The sequence below is a fragment of the Bubalus bubalis genome, chromosome 13, assembly GCF_019923935.1.
Source record: "Bubalus bubalis isolate 160015118507 breed Murrah chromosome 13, NDDB_SH_1, whole genome shotgun sequence".
NCBI classification, from domain to species: Eukaryota; Metazoa; Chordata; class Mammalia; order Artiodactyla; family Bovidae; genus Bubalus; species Bubalus bubalis.
The window spans coordinates 16,667,481-16,683,703 of record NC_059169.1 but is presented as its reverse complement, the minus strand read 5'-3'; the positions used below and the strand labels follow the sequence as shown (position 1 = coordinate 16,683,703).

The 16,223-nt window shown below is 40.9% G+C and overlaps 1 protein-coding gene across 1 annotated transcript in view; it reads right to left on the bottom strand.

Annotated features, from left to right (window-relative positions):
• LOC102392111 (ATP-binding cassette sub-family C member 4) overlaps positions 1-16,223 on the bottom strand; it is a 161,578-nt gene that overhangs the window by 106,860 nt on the left and 38,495 nt on the right. Inside the window, exons 9-11 of the mRNA XM_044926896.2 lie at positions 12,900-13,001; positions 6,583-6,672; positions 4,770-4,961 (exon numbers count right to left, since the gene is read on the bottom strand). Of these exons, the coding sequence (XP_044782831.2) occupies positions 4,770-4,961; positions 6,583-6,672; positions 12,900-13,001 (384 nt within the window). The remainder of the gene's footprint in view (positions 1-4,769; positions 4,962-6,582; positions 6,673-12,899; positions 13,002-16,223) is intronic.

The following is a 16,223-nucleotide window of genomic DNA, read 5'->3' as shown; positions in this document are numbered from 1 at the left end:
GAAGGACACACCTTCCTTCACAGCTTTTCTTCCATTTGGAATTTCCCCTTCTCTCACAGCCTGTCAATATCCTGCCCATCTTCTAGGCTCAGCCCACACATACTCTCCATGAAACCATCCTGGAGTCACTCTCTTCCTGCTGGGTTCCTAAGGCCCAGTTTACATCTCTCATTTCTCTTGAAGGACCATCTTATTCTGCTCCATCATTTGTACACATGCACACAGCTTCTCTCAGCTCCTGAGAGTAAGATCTGTGCACCAAGCTCTGTGCTGGACCCTGACGATGATTATCTCTAATCCCCACAACAAGCTGCATAGGAAGTACTGGTCCCATTTCACAGATGAGGTAATTGAGACTAAGTGAGGTCACATCACTGGTCTGAGGACGGTAAGCTGTTAAACAGAAGAGCAGGAATCCTAACCAGCTCATGTCAGTTCATAGCCTTCTGCTCTTTCACATCATGCTGCCCAGGTGGTGACTGAAGAGTATATTTGAAATTAAGGCAACACTAAACTAACTCAAGCCTCAAAGTCCTCTATACCTAGACACAGAAGGATCAACACACTTACCATCCTAAGATTGTCAAGGCAATCTGAAAAGAAAATGTCCAAGTAAGTGATCTATGTGGGAAAATATTAAACTAGAATTTATCAGTTTGATATCTTTAAATACATGTTTACTAAATATTTTCAACAGCCTCCCAGTGGTTAAAGATAACATGTAGACAAATGTTACATACTACATTGCTTATATTATGGTAACAGAATATTGTTATTGCTGATTTATATAATGTACTGTGTGTAGAGCACCTATAAAAATATCAAATCAAACAATAGAAGTTAAATACTCAGATACTTTCTTTCTTACATGTCACATTTTATGTTTGCAATTTTACCAAAAACTGGCTTAGCTTATAATTAAGAATTTATTTTAAAAATCATTCTAATACTTATAGAGTGCTTGTTATTTTCCTAGAAGTCAGGTGCTTTAAAATCACAACCACATTTCATCCTCAAAACAACCTCATGAGGTTGATATTTTTATTATCTCCATTTTACAGATGAAGAAACAGGCTTGTAAGGATCAATTAGCCAAACCACACACCTGATTCCCCCTTATGGCAGAAAGTGAAGAGGAACTAAAAAGCCTCTTGATGAAAGTGAAAGAGGAGAGTGAAAAAGTTGGCTTAAAGCTCAAGGTTCAGAAACCGAAGATCATGGCATCCGGTCCCATCACTTCATGGCAAATAGATGGGGAAACAGTGGAAACAGTGTCAGACTTTATTTTTTGGGCTCCAAAATCACTGCAGATGGTGACTGCAGCAATGAAATAAAAAGACTCTTACTCCTTGGAAGGAAAGTTATGACCAACCTAGATAGCATATCAAAAAGCAGACACATTACTTTGCCAACAAAGGTCCGTCTAGTCAAAGCTATGGTTTTTCCTGTGGTCATGTATGGATGTGAGAGTTGGACTGTGAAGAAAGCTAAGCACTGAAGAATTTATGCTTTTCAACAATGGTGTTGGAGAAGACTCTTGAGAGTCCCTTGGACTGCAAGGAGATTCTAGCAGTCCATCCTAAAGGAGATCAGTCGTGGGTGTTCATTAGAAGGACTGATGTTGAAGCTGAAACTCCAATAATTTGGCCACCTCATGTGAAGAGTTGACTCATTGGAAAAGACTCTGATGCTGGGAGGGATTGGGGGCAGGAGGAGATGGGGATGACAGAGGATGAGATGGTTGGATGACATCACTGACTCAATGGACATGAGTTTGAGTAAACTCCGGGAGTTGGTGATGGACAAAGAGGCCTGGCGTGCTGCAATTCATGGGGTCGCAAAGAGTCGGACACCACTGAGCGACTGAACTGAACTAAACACACCTGATCAACAGAGAGACTGGGACTCAATTCCTGAACCTTCTGACTCCTAGACCTTGGAGTTGATGTCATCAGCCTGAATCAACGTTGCCAATGTGATTACTTCATGTCTCCCTATTTTGTTACAGAAACATTTTCAGCTCAATGAACTTAAAGGGTTACTTTAATTAGACCTGGTATAATACATCTAGTTGTTATTAACAGATGTAATATAAAAAATGTTTGTTTTTTGTTTTATCCTCCAGGATTTGGAGAAGGTGGGAATAGAAGAAGAGTAAGGAGAAATTTTTACTATATTTGTATGGATGAATGGGTGGATGGACGGATCAAGTCAGGGCCAGGGATCTGCTCTCTGTTACTTTTCTACCCTGACCCTCCCTTCCTGCCTAGGAGGAAATGTGTGCGTGGGGCCCTGACTCCATGTCCCAACTACACAGAGAACAGGAGAGCAGTCCATGTTTATAAATGTCACATTTACAGAGTCATTTCCTAGGCAGGTTGATAAGAAGTTTAGGCATACCCAAGGAGAGAGGGGTCTGGAATTCTCAAGGAGAAAGAAAGGACAAACTTTTTTTCCACTACAGTCCTTAGGATTATATAACAATAATGTATCCTGCTTGAGGACAGTCTCTGGAAAAAACCTTCTGGCTAATCCTGTTATCTTAAGGTGTAAATTATGGGAGTAGGTCTAGTAAGGTCTTTACAACCTCCAGACATTCTTTTGATTCACTGCAATAACTAACTAGAGAGTATATAACTCCATGGCTAACACTAGCAAGGGGGTACTCTTTCTGCCCCCTTCTGATACCTATGTCAGAAGCTTTCTCTATCTCCTTTATACTTTAATAAAACTTTATTACACAAAGTTCTGAGCAATCAAGCCTCGTCTCTGGCCCCGGACGGAAATCTTCTCCTCCAGAGGCCAAGAATCCCAGCGTCTTTTCTTGTGTCAGCAACAACCTTTCAACATCATGTACAGAAGAATTGCTGCACAGTCCAGTCCAGCAGGGCCCCTTCCCACCAAAGTCTGTGCTGCACAGACGCCTCAGGCTGGGTGAAGCCCCAGACACTGATGAGGTATCTCATCTCTTCAGAACTCAGTTTTACTAACTATAAAATGAAGAAGGGAATATCAAAACACTCTTAAAGAATGAATAACTCAAAAACCTTTGTATGTGTGTGCATGCACGTTTGTAAAAGAGAAAATTGATTTTCACATGAACTATAAATAAATGGGAGCTACTCAACAGTGAGCTACTCACTGTACTCAACAGTGAGAACATTTTTTCTCACTGTTCTACATTTTCTGTCCCTTCTTTATTTATATGGTATCTATACCATTTAATAAATATTCAGCTCATTCCTGCTAATTTGACTAAATTTCTGAAAATGTATGATCACCCATGAACAAGAACTTAGAATAAAGAAATAAGCCCATTAAACAAGCAATTCTGTTTGTCCATATCATTATAAAATGTTGCTTACCTGATTCAGGGTTCCCCAGGCGGTTCTAGTGGTAAAGAACCCACCTGCCAATGCAGGAGATATAAGAGACCCAGGTTCATCCCTGGGTTGGGATGATCCCCTGGAGGAGAGCAAGGCAACCCACTCCAGTACTCTTGCCTGCAAAATCCCATGGACAGAGGAGCTTGGTGGGCTATAGTCCATAGGGCTGCAGAGTTGGACACGACTGAAGTGACTTAGCACACACACAAGCACCTGATAAAACCTATAATGTTCAAGCCATTGTTTGAAGAGAATTACAATTTTCACAGAAAGCAGGTTTGAAGCCTTTAACACCACACCTTTGAAAATCTGTCCCTGTCTTTACTTCACAGTACAAAAGAACAGTCAGATGTCCAGACTGCACTGAACAGACCCCAGGGGGAGACCTTTAACGCTATTATTCACTGACATTTACAACCTGAGAAAGTAACATAGTATTTAACATTATTTAAACTTTTCCTTTCTTTTTGCCAAATTGCAATCTCCTATTAGTTTAGTTCTCATCATTTATTCATTAGTCTTATTTAAATCCCAACCTACAGTTTAAACCTTTCATCTCACCATTTTCTGTGCAGCTCAATGCCATTGCTGAAAATAATCTCTCCTTCAGTGAAATGACACAGTATTAAAAAGAAATTTTAAACCATTCCACTTTCCTTAAATAATAAATTACGAGTAAAAGATGAAGTGGAGAGAGAAACTCACAGACTGAAGGCATCGGTCAGGTGCAGGAGGCAGACTTTATGTGGATTCCAACAATGGTGAAGGAGATTTCTCAGTGAGATGATCAACAATATGCAAACACAGACTAGCAGGTGGATAATACTCAGGAACTTCAGGTATTTTTCAGGTGAAATAAAGTAGTTATTTTTTTTTCCCAAAGCTTTCCTGTCTTTTAGAGAAAACTAATGAAATGTTTACAGATAAACTAATTTGAGGTCTAGGATCTGCTTCACAATACTCTGGGATGAGGGTGGGGCTGGCAGGGGTAGGGATGCAGCAAGACTGGCCACCTGCTATTCTGGCTGAAGTTGGAAGTGGGTATATGAAGGTTCATTATACCATGCTTCCTCTTTTTGTAAATTTTTGTAACTTTCCATTTAAAGAAGTTGAAAGTGAATGAAATGTCACAGAAACAACTCCCCACCCCACCAGACCCTCTACCCCCACTCCAGAAAAGATATTCTGTGAGTGTCATTATCCCATAAGGATTAAAATGGCAACATATGTAAATATGCCTGCATATTTACCCAAAAGACCAGCTTAAATATTAAGCAACATTAAAAAATCCATTTTTAAAAAAGAACTTTTAACAAACCTATAGTTTAAACTACTATCATCATTTGAAATGCAAGTATATGCAACTCAGAAGCCATTGCTCACCTCTTCCAAAGCACAAGCCTTTATTACTTCTTCATATCGTTCTTTTTCATATTTCTTCCCAAATAAAATGTTACTCCTCACAGTTCCTGAGAACACCCAGGGCTGCTGAGAAACATATGCGATCCTCCCGTGCACGCTGACCTTCCCCTGAATCAGGGGCAGCTCCCCCAGCACAGCGCTTAACAATGATGACTGAAACAGAGGACAACACACACGCGTGAACAGGCAGCACTCAGGATGGAACACACCGCTGAGCACAGCTGACCACACCCTGGTGCTTGACACAGGATAGAACCCTTTCCTTCAGAACAGGATAAAGTATAGCCCTCACAGTTGAGATAAAAAAAAATAAAATAAAAATGAAGATAACACTAATGAAATTTAGGTTTTGAAATGAAAACAACAGCTGGTAAAGAATATATTAATAGCATAAACTATCTACTCTGCCTAAGTATCCCCCAAATGAAATTCTACTCGTCAAAAAATAATTAAGAATGTTAACATCCTTCTCTAGCAGAGCAGCCTAGCAGGATATATATTTCTTGCATCTGATGTTTAGTGCAGTTGCTCCTGCATCTGGGTATCCTTTACTTGACAAACAAGTATTTTATTCTTAAAAAACTTTGTTTGAAGAATATATCCAGAGATGATTAATTGAAAGAACTCTGAAGTGAGTTGTGTCTGCAGAGCACAAGTCCATTATAGAGGAAATCAGCACCCTTTCGTGTACATATCCCACATTTTTAAAAATAATTTTATTTATTTATTTATTTATTTTTAGTTATTTTATCTTTTTCATTTATTTTTTACAATGTGGTGTTGGTTTCTGCCATACCGCAATTCTAATTTTATTTACTTTTGCTTGCACCGGGATGTCACTGGAGTGCACTCATCATTGCAGTGCAAGGGGGTTTTCTTGTTGAGGAGCACAGGCTCTAGTGGGCAGGCCTGTGCAGTTGTGGCCCATGGGCTCAGTAGTTGCAGTTCCCAGGCTCTAGAGCAGAGGCCCAACAGCTGTGGTGCACGGGCTTAGTTGTTCCACAGCTGGGAAGTGGGAACTTCCCAGACCAGGGATCAAACCTGTGTCTCCTGCGTTGGCAGGCAGAATCTCTTATCACTGAGCCACCAGGGGACCCCACATCCCACATTAGATTTCTGTATTTTGTTGTTTCAGATGAAGTGTCTTTGCATATTTCCTTCCAATCTTCAACATCACTCAGATGTGTGTGTGTATCCACACCATCAGAGCTCTCACCACACTGGGCTGAAATAATATGTCTGTGTATCTGTCTTGCCCCAGAACCTGGTTGCCTCTGAAAGGCAGAGAGTCAGGGACTTGCTCACATCTGTACCTGTATCTCCAGCATGTGGCTGCACATTCACTACACGTGTACTGAGAGGATCATGTCAAGTCACAGGAGGAAATGCTCAAAGCTTCTGGTAAGTGTCTTTATGACCTCCAGATTTCCTGGAAGGGCCACTAAGATAAAAAGAAGTCCCCATTGTCTCTATCCATCCTGAACAGCTGTCACATAAATAATCTCCTTCACTGAGATGTTCAAATTCCCCACAAGAAGCTCCCAACTGTGCCATGTGAAGCACCAAGAAGGAAAACACAGTGCTCATTTATCCAGATTTTATTTGAACAAAAAACTTCCTTATAAAATGAATGTTCCATGGAACACACCTAGAGAAATACTTTTCTAGATATACTCAATTCAAAATGTGTCACACATAGCTCTTGGCTCAACTCTGAGAATATAACAGGAGTTGCAGCATTGCATCAAGCTGACAAAAGACATCATTAACTTACCTTTCCTGCTCCCACAGGTCCGACCACAGCTAACAGTTCACCAGGTCTGACAGTAAAGGAAAGACCTTGTAGGGTTGGGGTCACTGATGCCTACAAATTAAAGTTTATAAAAATGTACCTATTTCAATAAAGTAACACAAATTGTTTTACAAAGTGGAAAAGAAAACAATAGTGAACATAATTGATATGCAAAATAAAACCCACATTTTTCTCTTTCCTTTTCTAAGATACTGTGTCTTAGAGACCTCTGATCAAATCTTATTTCTTTAGGGATTTGAGGCAGCTTTAACTGACTTTATGAAGGTTCTTTTTTTTTTTTTTTTTTTTAAACTAGACTCCCATTTGGATACATAAATGTTCCAAGCACTGCACAATTGCACTACTTTCACACGCTAGCAAAGTAATGCTCAAAATCCTTCAAGCTAGGCTTCAGCAGTATGTGAACTGAAAACTTCCAGATGTACAAGCTAGATTTAGAAAAGGCAGAGGAACCAGAGATCAAATTGCCAACATCTGTTGGATCATAGAAAAAAAAAAAAAAAGATAATTACATAACAACATCTACTTCTGCTTCATTGACTACACTAAAGCCTTTGACTGTGTGGATCACAACAAGCTGTAGAAAACTCTCAAGGAGATGGGAATACCAGACCACATTACCTGTCACCTGAGAAACCTGTATGCCGGACAAGCAGCAACAGTTAGAAACCAATGTGGAATAACAGACTGGTTCAAAATCGGGAAAGATGAACGTCAAGGCTATATTGTCACCCTACTAACTTAAGTTATATGCAGATTAAGTGATGCAAAATTCCAGGCTAGATGAATCGCAACTGGAATCTAGAATTCTAACAGAACTATCAACAATCTCAGATATGCTGATGATACCACTCTAATAGCAGAAAGTGAAGAGGAACTAAAGAGTTTATTGATAATGATTAAAGAGGAGAGTGAAATAGTTGGCATAAAACTCAACATTCGAAAAACTAAGATCATGTTATCTGGTCCCATCACTTAATGGCAAATAGAAATGGCAAAAGTGGAAACACTGGCAGATTTTTTTTTTCCCTTGAGCTCCAAAATCACTTCAGAAGTGACTGCAGCCATAAAATTCAAAGATGCTTGCTCCTTGGAAGAATACCTATGAAAAGTCTATTAAAAAGCAGAGACATTGCTTTGCCAATAAAAGTCCACATAATCAAAGCCATGGATTTTCCAGTAGTCGTGTATGGATGTGAGAGTTGGACCATAAAGAAGGCTGAGTGCCAGAGTACTGATGTTTTCATATTGTGGTGCTGGAAAAGACTCTTGAGAGACCCTCAACTGCAAGGAGATCAAACCAGTTAATCCTAAAGGAAATCAACCCTGAATATACATTGGAAGGACTGATGCTGAAGCTGAAGCTCCAACACTTTGGCCACCTGATACGAAGAATGGACTCATTGGAAAAGACCTGATACTGGCAAAGATAGAGGGCAAGAGGAGAATGGGACAACAGAGGATGAGATGGTTAGATGGCATCACTGACTTGATGGACATGAGTTTGAACAAGCTCTGGGAGATGGTGAAGGACATGGAAGCCTGGCATGCTGCAGTCCATGGGGTCACAAAGAGTTGTTCATGACCTAGGGACTGAACAACAACAACAAAACATGGGGAATGAGGACATTAATTATGGCATCATGGGTCAGAGTGATAAAGCCTCAATTTTACATGTGTTACATGCATGTCTTATCCTGACTAAACAGGGACAACAACAACAAAACACGGAGCTGTGCTGTTTGCTGTGTGTACAATCCAACTCGAGGGAGAAGGACAAACTCTCGGCATGTCAGGTGTAAGTTGGATTACTGCACAATCTGTTAAGTTCTAAGGTAAACAGAGTTAAGTGTGTTTGTGTCTTTACATGTACTAAGTGTAAAGAAAATTCTCAATAACTGTAAGTGTTCAGAAAAAAAACCTATGTGTGATTAGTAAAATGTCTAAAAGATTAAAAGTACAAGTCCATGATAAAATGATACAGAATCCACTGGCACTGTGAGCGACCCAGGTTTGATCCCTGGGTTAGGAAGATCCCCTGGAGAAGGGAATGGCAATCCACTGCAGTATTCTTGCCTGGGGAATCCCATGGACAGAGGAGCCTGGCAGGCAATCCATGGGATCACAAAGCATCAGACACGACTGAAATGACTGACACTTGATGCTTCTGGATAAAAAGGTCTGGAAAATATTCTAAATGAAAAGCTTCTCTGGAAATAACTAAACAGATTATGGAACAGTTACTTACCTAACAACAGTTACTTTGAATCATCAAAAACTTAACCCCATATTTTATAGGAATTATAATATTTCCCAAGGGGAAGCTAGATTTTAATACATGAGAAATATGTTTTAAGCTTCTCTTCTTATCTGACACCTAGGGTTCTTATTTTATTACTTTCCACTCGGTTATGAGAACAAAACAATGATACACACAGATAATAACCCACGCCAGCTCCTGTCACAGCCCTAGTCTGTCGGCGAGTTCACACCTGTTCAGGCTTCAGAGTTGGACACTGCTCCATCATGGCCAGAAGGGGGCAGCACTTGACAGCCCAGGGTTTCTGGGGATCTGCCTCTCTGTTATTCGGGTGCAGGGGATAATGATTTAACAGAGATCAACAGCTGAGCCCCCACTCTAGGCCAGACACAGTTCGAAACCCCTACCCCATCATTTGGAGGCTCCCACATATATTTTAAAGCTTCAAGATTGAGACAAAGTCCCACCATCTCATGAATGAAACCTGGGTCCTTGAGACCTTCCCCCCACCTGCCCACCTACCCACCTGGCTTCCTAGGGGAGCAGGTTACAGAGCTCATGTCTATCTTCTACCTCCCAACCCAACAGGAGCTTCAATCAGACTCAGCTTCTCTCCAAAACTCCCAATGTCTCTGCTCCTCCCCCTCCCAAGAGCTGGCTCGCTTGTTCTTGCGCGCTCGCGCTCTCTCTCTCTCTCACTCACTCATGACCTAAACTGACAGCCCCTAATCACTAATGACCCTGGCAAGGGGCACAGTCCTTCCATAGGCAAGGCCAGGACAACAGAACGGGGTGTTCTGTACTACAATGCAATTTGCACAGAAGTCTGAGAACATGTTACAAAGATTTTGGAAGAAAAAAACAGCTATTTTTTATAATCTTTCATAGTTTACTACAAAAGAAATTTGGTAACAGATCATTCAAAGTATGGAGTCTGCCATTATAATGAAACTTTAATGGTGATTTTCATATAGGTTTCAAGGTTATTATGAAAAATACCAAGCAGGAGGTAAATCTAATGTATTAAAGTAGGAGATGCTGTCACAGTCGGTCAGGCACCCTGTGTAAATTTCCATGTGCAAAAGGCATGGGGATGTGATTTTGTATATTTGGAAACATACTACTGATGTTTTGTTGGTGGGTTATACCAGACCACCTGACCTGCCTCTTGAGAAACCTATATTCAGGTCAGGAAGCAACAGTTAGAACTGGACATGGAACAACAGACTGGTTCCAAAAACGAAAAGGAGTACATCAAGGCTGTATATTGTCACCCTGCTTATTTAACTTATATGCAGAGTACATCATGAGAAGCACTGGGCTGGAAGAAGCACAAGCTGGAATCAAGATTGCCAGAAGAAATATCAATAACCTCAGATATGCAGATGACACCACCCTTATGGCAGAAAGTGAAGAGGAACTCAAAAGCCTCTTGATGAAAGTGAAAGTGGAGAGTGAAAAAGTTGGCTTAAAGCTCAACATTCAGAAATCTAAGATCATGGCATCTGGTCCCATCACTTCATGGGAAATAGATGGGGAAACAGTGTCAGACTTTATTTTGGGGGGCTCCAAGATCACTGCAGATGGTGATTGCAGCCATGAAATTAAATGATGCTTACTCCTTGGAAGGAAAGTTATGGCCAACCTAGACAGCATATTAAAAAGCAGAGACATTGAACCTGGACTGGTGATTCATTTCTTATATGATATTATACATGTTTTAATGCAATTTTCCCAAATTATGCCCCCCTCCCTCTCCCATGGAGTCCAAAAGACTGTTCTATACATCTGTGTCTCTTTTGCTGTCTGTCAATGCAGGATATAGGAAGCTTGGGGCTGGTGCACTGGGATGACCCAGAGGGATGGTATGGGGAGGGAGGTGGGAGGGGGGTTCAGGATGGGGAACATGTGTACACCGGTAGCGAATGCATGTTGATGTATGGCAAAACCAATACAATATTGTAAAGTAAAAAAGATAAAAATTAAAAATTAAAAAAATAAAATAAAAAGCAGAGACATTACTTTGTCAACAAAGGTCCGTCTAGTCAAGGCTATGGTTTTTCCAGTGGTCATGTATGGATGTGAGAGTTGGACTGTGAAGAAAGCTGAGCACCAAAGAATTGATGCTTTTAAATGGTGGTGTTGGAGAAGACTCTTGAGAGTCCCTTGGACTGCAAGGAAATCCAACCAGTCCATCCTAAAGGAGATCAGTCCTGGGTGTTCATTGGAAGGACTGATGCTGAAGCTGACACTCCAATACTTTGGCAACCTCATGTGAAGATTTGACTCACTGGAAAAGACCCTGATTCTGGGAGGGATTGGGGGCAGGAGGAGAAGGGGATGACAGAGGATGAGATGGCTGGATGGCATCACTGACTCGATGGACATGAGTTTGAGTAAACTACAGGAGTTGGTGATGGACAGGGAAGCCTGACGTGCTGTGATACATGGGGTCGCAAAGAGTCGGACACGAGTGAGCAATTGAACTGATGTGTGCTTAGTCACTTAGTAGTGTCCACCTCTTTGTGGCTACATGCAGCATAGCCAGACAGTATCCTCTGTTTCCCAGGGATTTCCCAGGTAACAATACTGGAGTAGGTTGCCATTTATTTCTCCAGAGGATCTTCCTGACCCAGGGATGGAACCTGGGTCTCCTGCATTGCAAGTGGATTCTTTACCTTCTGACCATCAGAGAAGCCTGATGGTGGGGATGGCAGGTGGTGAATCAGAAGCAGATGAACATGACGCAGATGGCACAACAGAGTCACAGGCATGGAAGACAGGATGAGTCTACAGAGTCTGGCACTTGCCCTGTGGTCCCCACTCTGACAGCCCCAGGGCCAGGAGGCTGCTCTGGATATCAACCTTCTGATGGAGGCAGCTCCTCCCCGAGTCCCTCCAGCCCTGAGGTTGGGAACAGCTTCTTACTATCACTAATCCCTGCATTGCCTCACTTACCACCATTTTACCCTTTTGGCTCTTTCATCTCCTATGTAACTAATTCACTGCATGGAACTCCCTCCCCCATGACGTGGGTTCTGTTTTCCTGACTAATCCACACTGATCCATGAGGATGTGCACAGAGGAAAAGGGAACCAGGGGCGACGTTTCTGTCATTGGTTAAAGGGGTGCAAGGAATGAGATATTTTGAGACTTCTTGAGAGCAGTCTCTGCTGTTTTTCCTATTTGTCTGAACTTCATAAATAAAGCAAGTATTGGGAAATTGCCAATTCTCCCTGTCAGCTCACCACATAGTGCAACACTTCAGCTGGGAATCTCTGGTGCTCATGATCCCCACCTGCTGTCTCCTCTTGCCTCCAGCTGCCACCAAAGTAGCCAGAACCATCCAGAAGCTCAGGATGGGGGAGCCCCCACCCTACCCCACAGCCAAGTTCCAATCATGGCCTCATTCAATGTAAAGTAAGAACATCAGGGCAAAAAATGTACACTGATTCCTCAAAGCCTCTGGTCTGTAGCAACTGGTTATGTATTTGTTAATTAACCCATTCAATACTACAGCATTCTGTCTGTCTACTTCATAACCATAAGTAACCCCAAAGGATATTGCCATGTTTAAAAACAGTTAAACCACTGATTCCCAAAATATTAGATCTGGGCTTTCAAGAAAAGATGTATATATGCTCTGTATCTTTTGTTTAAGGTGATCCTATTATATAGAGCAGGGATTTACATTTAATATTATGTAATAAAATATAATGGAAAATAAACTAAAATTTTAAAAAAGAATGTTATGTACTTTCAATTCAACATGTGCTAATGCTCTGAAAGCTCTCTTGAAAATGAGATAGAGAGCAACATGTCAAATGCCTTATGCTAACTTTATACTTAATCTCCATTCATTGCAAATCTTATTCTGATTCTAAGAATTTTTATAACATATTTTCAGTAAATGAGCAATTCACACTTAACAGTATGTGTAAAATACCAAAATTCTCCAATAAATCTATGTCACAGTTGTCTTTTAGCAGTCACGATCCTGCAATGGAGTGTCTCTTACCTTTTCCCAAAATCCTGTTAAATCTTGCACGTCCACTATCATTTCACCATCTGATGGCAGCTGAGGGTAGCACTGTGAAATCTCATCAAGTGATAGAAAGTTCTATAGAAAAAGGAAAGGCATAGACTGTTTACACTGCAAGAACAAAGCACAAACAAAACAACTGCTTCTCTGGAATTTGCCAAAAAAAAAAAAAGTTTTATACCTATTATTTACACCTACCTATCATTTTACAACTGTATTTTATTAAGTCTTGGTTCACATGAGAAACACTATATAATATATAGTACATATTATTATAGAATATGGTATGCATACACATATAATATAGTATAGCATATATATAATATAGTATCAGTTCAGTTCAGTTCAGTTGCTCAGTCGTGTCCGACTCTTTGCAACCCCATGATTCACAGCACGCCAGGCCTCCCTGTCCAACACCAACTCCCGCAGTACACTCAGACTCACGTCCATCGAGTCAGTGATGCCATCCAGCCATCTCATCCTCTGTCGTCCCCTTCTCCTCCTGCCCCCAATCCCTCCCAGCATCACAGTCTTTTACAATGAGTCAACTCTTCACATGAGGTGGCCAAAGTACTGGAGTTTCAGCTTTTGCATCATTCCTTCCAAAGAAATCCCAGGGCTGATCTCCTTCAGAATGCACTGGTTGGATCTCCTTGCAGTCCAAGGGACTCTCAAGAGTCTTCTCCAACACCACAGTTCAAAAGCATCAATTCTCCAGTGCTCAGCCTTCTTCACAGTCCAACTCTCACATCCATACATGACCACAGGAAAAACCATCGTCTTGACTAGACGGACCTTTGTTGGCAAATAATGTCTCTGCTTTTGAATATGCTATCTAGGTTGGTCATAACTTTCCTTCCAAGGAGTAAGCGTCTTTTAATTTCATGGCTGCAGTCACCATCTGCAGTGAATTTTGGAGCCCCCAAAAATAAAGTCTGATACTGTTTCCACTGTTTCCCCATCTATTTCTCATGAAGTGATGGGATTGGATGCCATGATCTTCATTTTCTGAATGTTGAGCTTTAAGCCAACTTTTTCACTCTCCACTTTCACTTTCATCAAGAGGCTTTTGAGTTCCTCTTCACTTTCTGCCATAAGGGTGGTGTCATCTGCATATCTGAGGTTATTGATATTTCTCCCGGCAATCTTGATTCCAGCTTGTGTTTCTTCCAGCCCAGCGTTTCTCATGATGTAGTCTGCATATAAGTTAAATAAGCAGGGTAACAATATACAGCCTTGATGTACTCCTTTTCCTATTTGAAACCAGTCTGTTGTTCCATGTCCAGTTCTAACTGTTGCTTCCTGACCTACATATAGTATGTATGTGTGTGTGTGTGTGTGTGTATAAAACAGATAAATAAAGAGTTCCTGGCCATGAGGCTATCTTTGTTACCTTCTCAACAAGTGTACTGGTTCCTCTCTAAGCAGAAAATATGCCTTCAAACTCCAATACATTTAGAACCTGGACAATTCAACTGTTATACTTTTGTGTTACCAACAATAAACAGGTGAGCTGGTAGGAAATTATTTCATTAATAGTAACTGAATCCCACCATGTGCCAAGCAACATGGGACACAGAGAGGAAAACAGAGAGGAAGGGCCTTCCCAGGCCATCAGGAATCAGGTGGCACAGGACAGACTGGGAACACAAGATCAATGACAGAAACTCTGAGTGCAAACCCTGTACACAATGCTTTCCCCTTTGTGTGTGTCAAATCCATATCACTGCTTGATGATAACTATCACTTAAGTCATCATTCTAAAAAGAAAATGCTCTTAAGTTTCTACATCTTAGAAAGCATTTGACAAGCATCTTTTCACAATCACTGCCTCTTCTCCATAGTCAATGCCCTCTCTCCTCCACAGCAGGAATGGCCACACCTCCCATTTCTTGTCATCTTCTACACCACTTAGCAGCTAAATGATGCAAAGTAGCTGAATAAAACAGTCTTATAAGCTGCTACAAAGCTGAAAAACACATACAAGAAAACTCCCTCGTGTCTTGCAAATGCTAGACATAATTCAAAGGGGAAAGCTAGAGTTGTAGAGAAAGTGAACAAACAATTTATACCACTCCCACTCCCCCAAGGTCCCCAAAACTGTGAGCATGAGGCATAGACTGCTGGCTGACCTTGAAACCTGCTCTCTTTCTTCTGAGGTAACAAACCCTGGGTTTTAGCTGCATGTAGCAGCCTGGAAGGAGGCCCTCCCTCTGTCTCCAGTCTCTCAAGCAGACAGGAGCAGCTGTGACTAAATCCTGGGCAGGGGGAGTGACAGCAACCAGGACCATCTTCCTTCCCAGACTGGGCCTTGGGGGCTGCCAGCGGGGTCAAGGTCACATGCATTGGGGTAAAAAGAAAGAAAGAACAGAAAGAGAAATTAAGAAAACAATCCCATTCACCATTGTGACAAAAAGAATAAAATACTTAGGAATAAATGTACCTAAAGTAACAAAAGACCTATATATAGAAAACTATAAAACACTAATGAAAGAAATCAAAGGTGACACAAATAGAGAAATGTACCATGTTCATGGATCAGAAGAATCAATATAGTGAAAATGAGTATACTACCCAAAGCAATCCTAGATTCAATGCAATTCCTATCAATGGTATCAAAAGTTATCAATGGTATTTTCCACAGAACTAGAACAAATAATTTCACAATTAGTATGGAAATACAAAATAACCTTGAAGAACCAAAGCAATCTTGAGAAAGAAGAATAGAACTGGAGGAATCAACCTGCCTGACTTCAGACTACACTACAAAGCTACAGTCATCAAGACAGTATGGTACTGGCACAAAGACAGAAATGTAGATCAATGGAACAAAATAGAAAGCCCAGAGATAAATCCACACAGCTATGAACACCTTATCTTTGACAAAGGAGGCAAGAATATACAATGGAAAAAGACAATCTTTTTAACAAGTGGTGCTGGGAAAACTGGTCAACCACCTGTAAAAGAATGAGACTAGAAAACTTTCTAACATTATACAAAAAAATAAATTCAAAATGGATTAAAGATCTAAATGTAAGACCAGAAACTATAAAACCCTAGAGGAAAACATAGGCAAACAACTCTCCGACATACATCACAGCCGGATCCTCTATGACCCACCTCCCAGAGTAATGGAAATAAAAGGAAAAATAAACAAATGGGACTTAATTAAACTTAAAAGCTTTTGCACAATGAAGGAAATTATAAGCAAGGTAAAAAGATAGCCTTCAGAATGGGAAAAAATAATTGCAAATGAAGCAACTGACAAAGAATTAATCTCAAAAACATACAAGCAGCTCA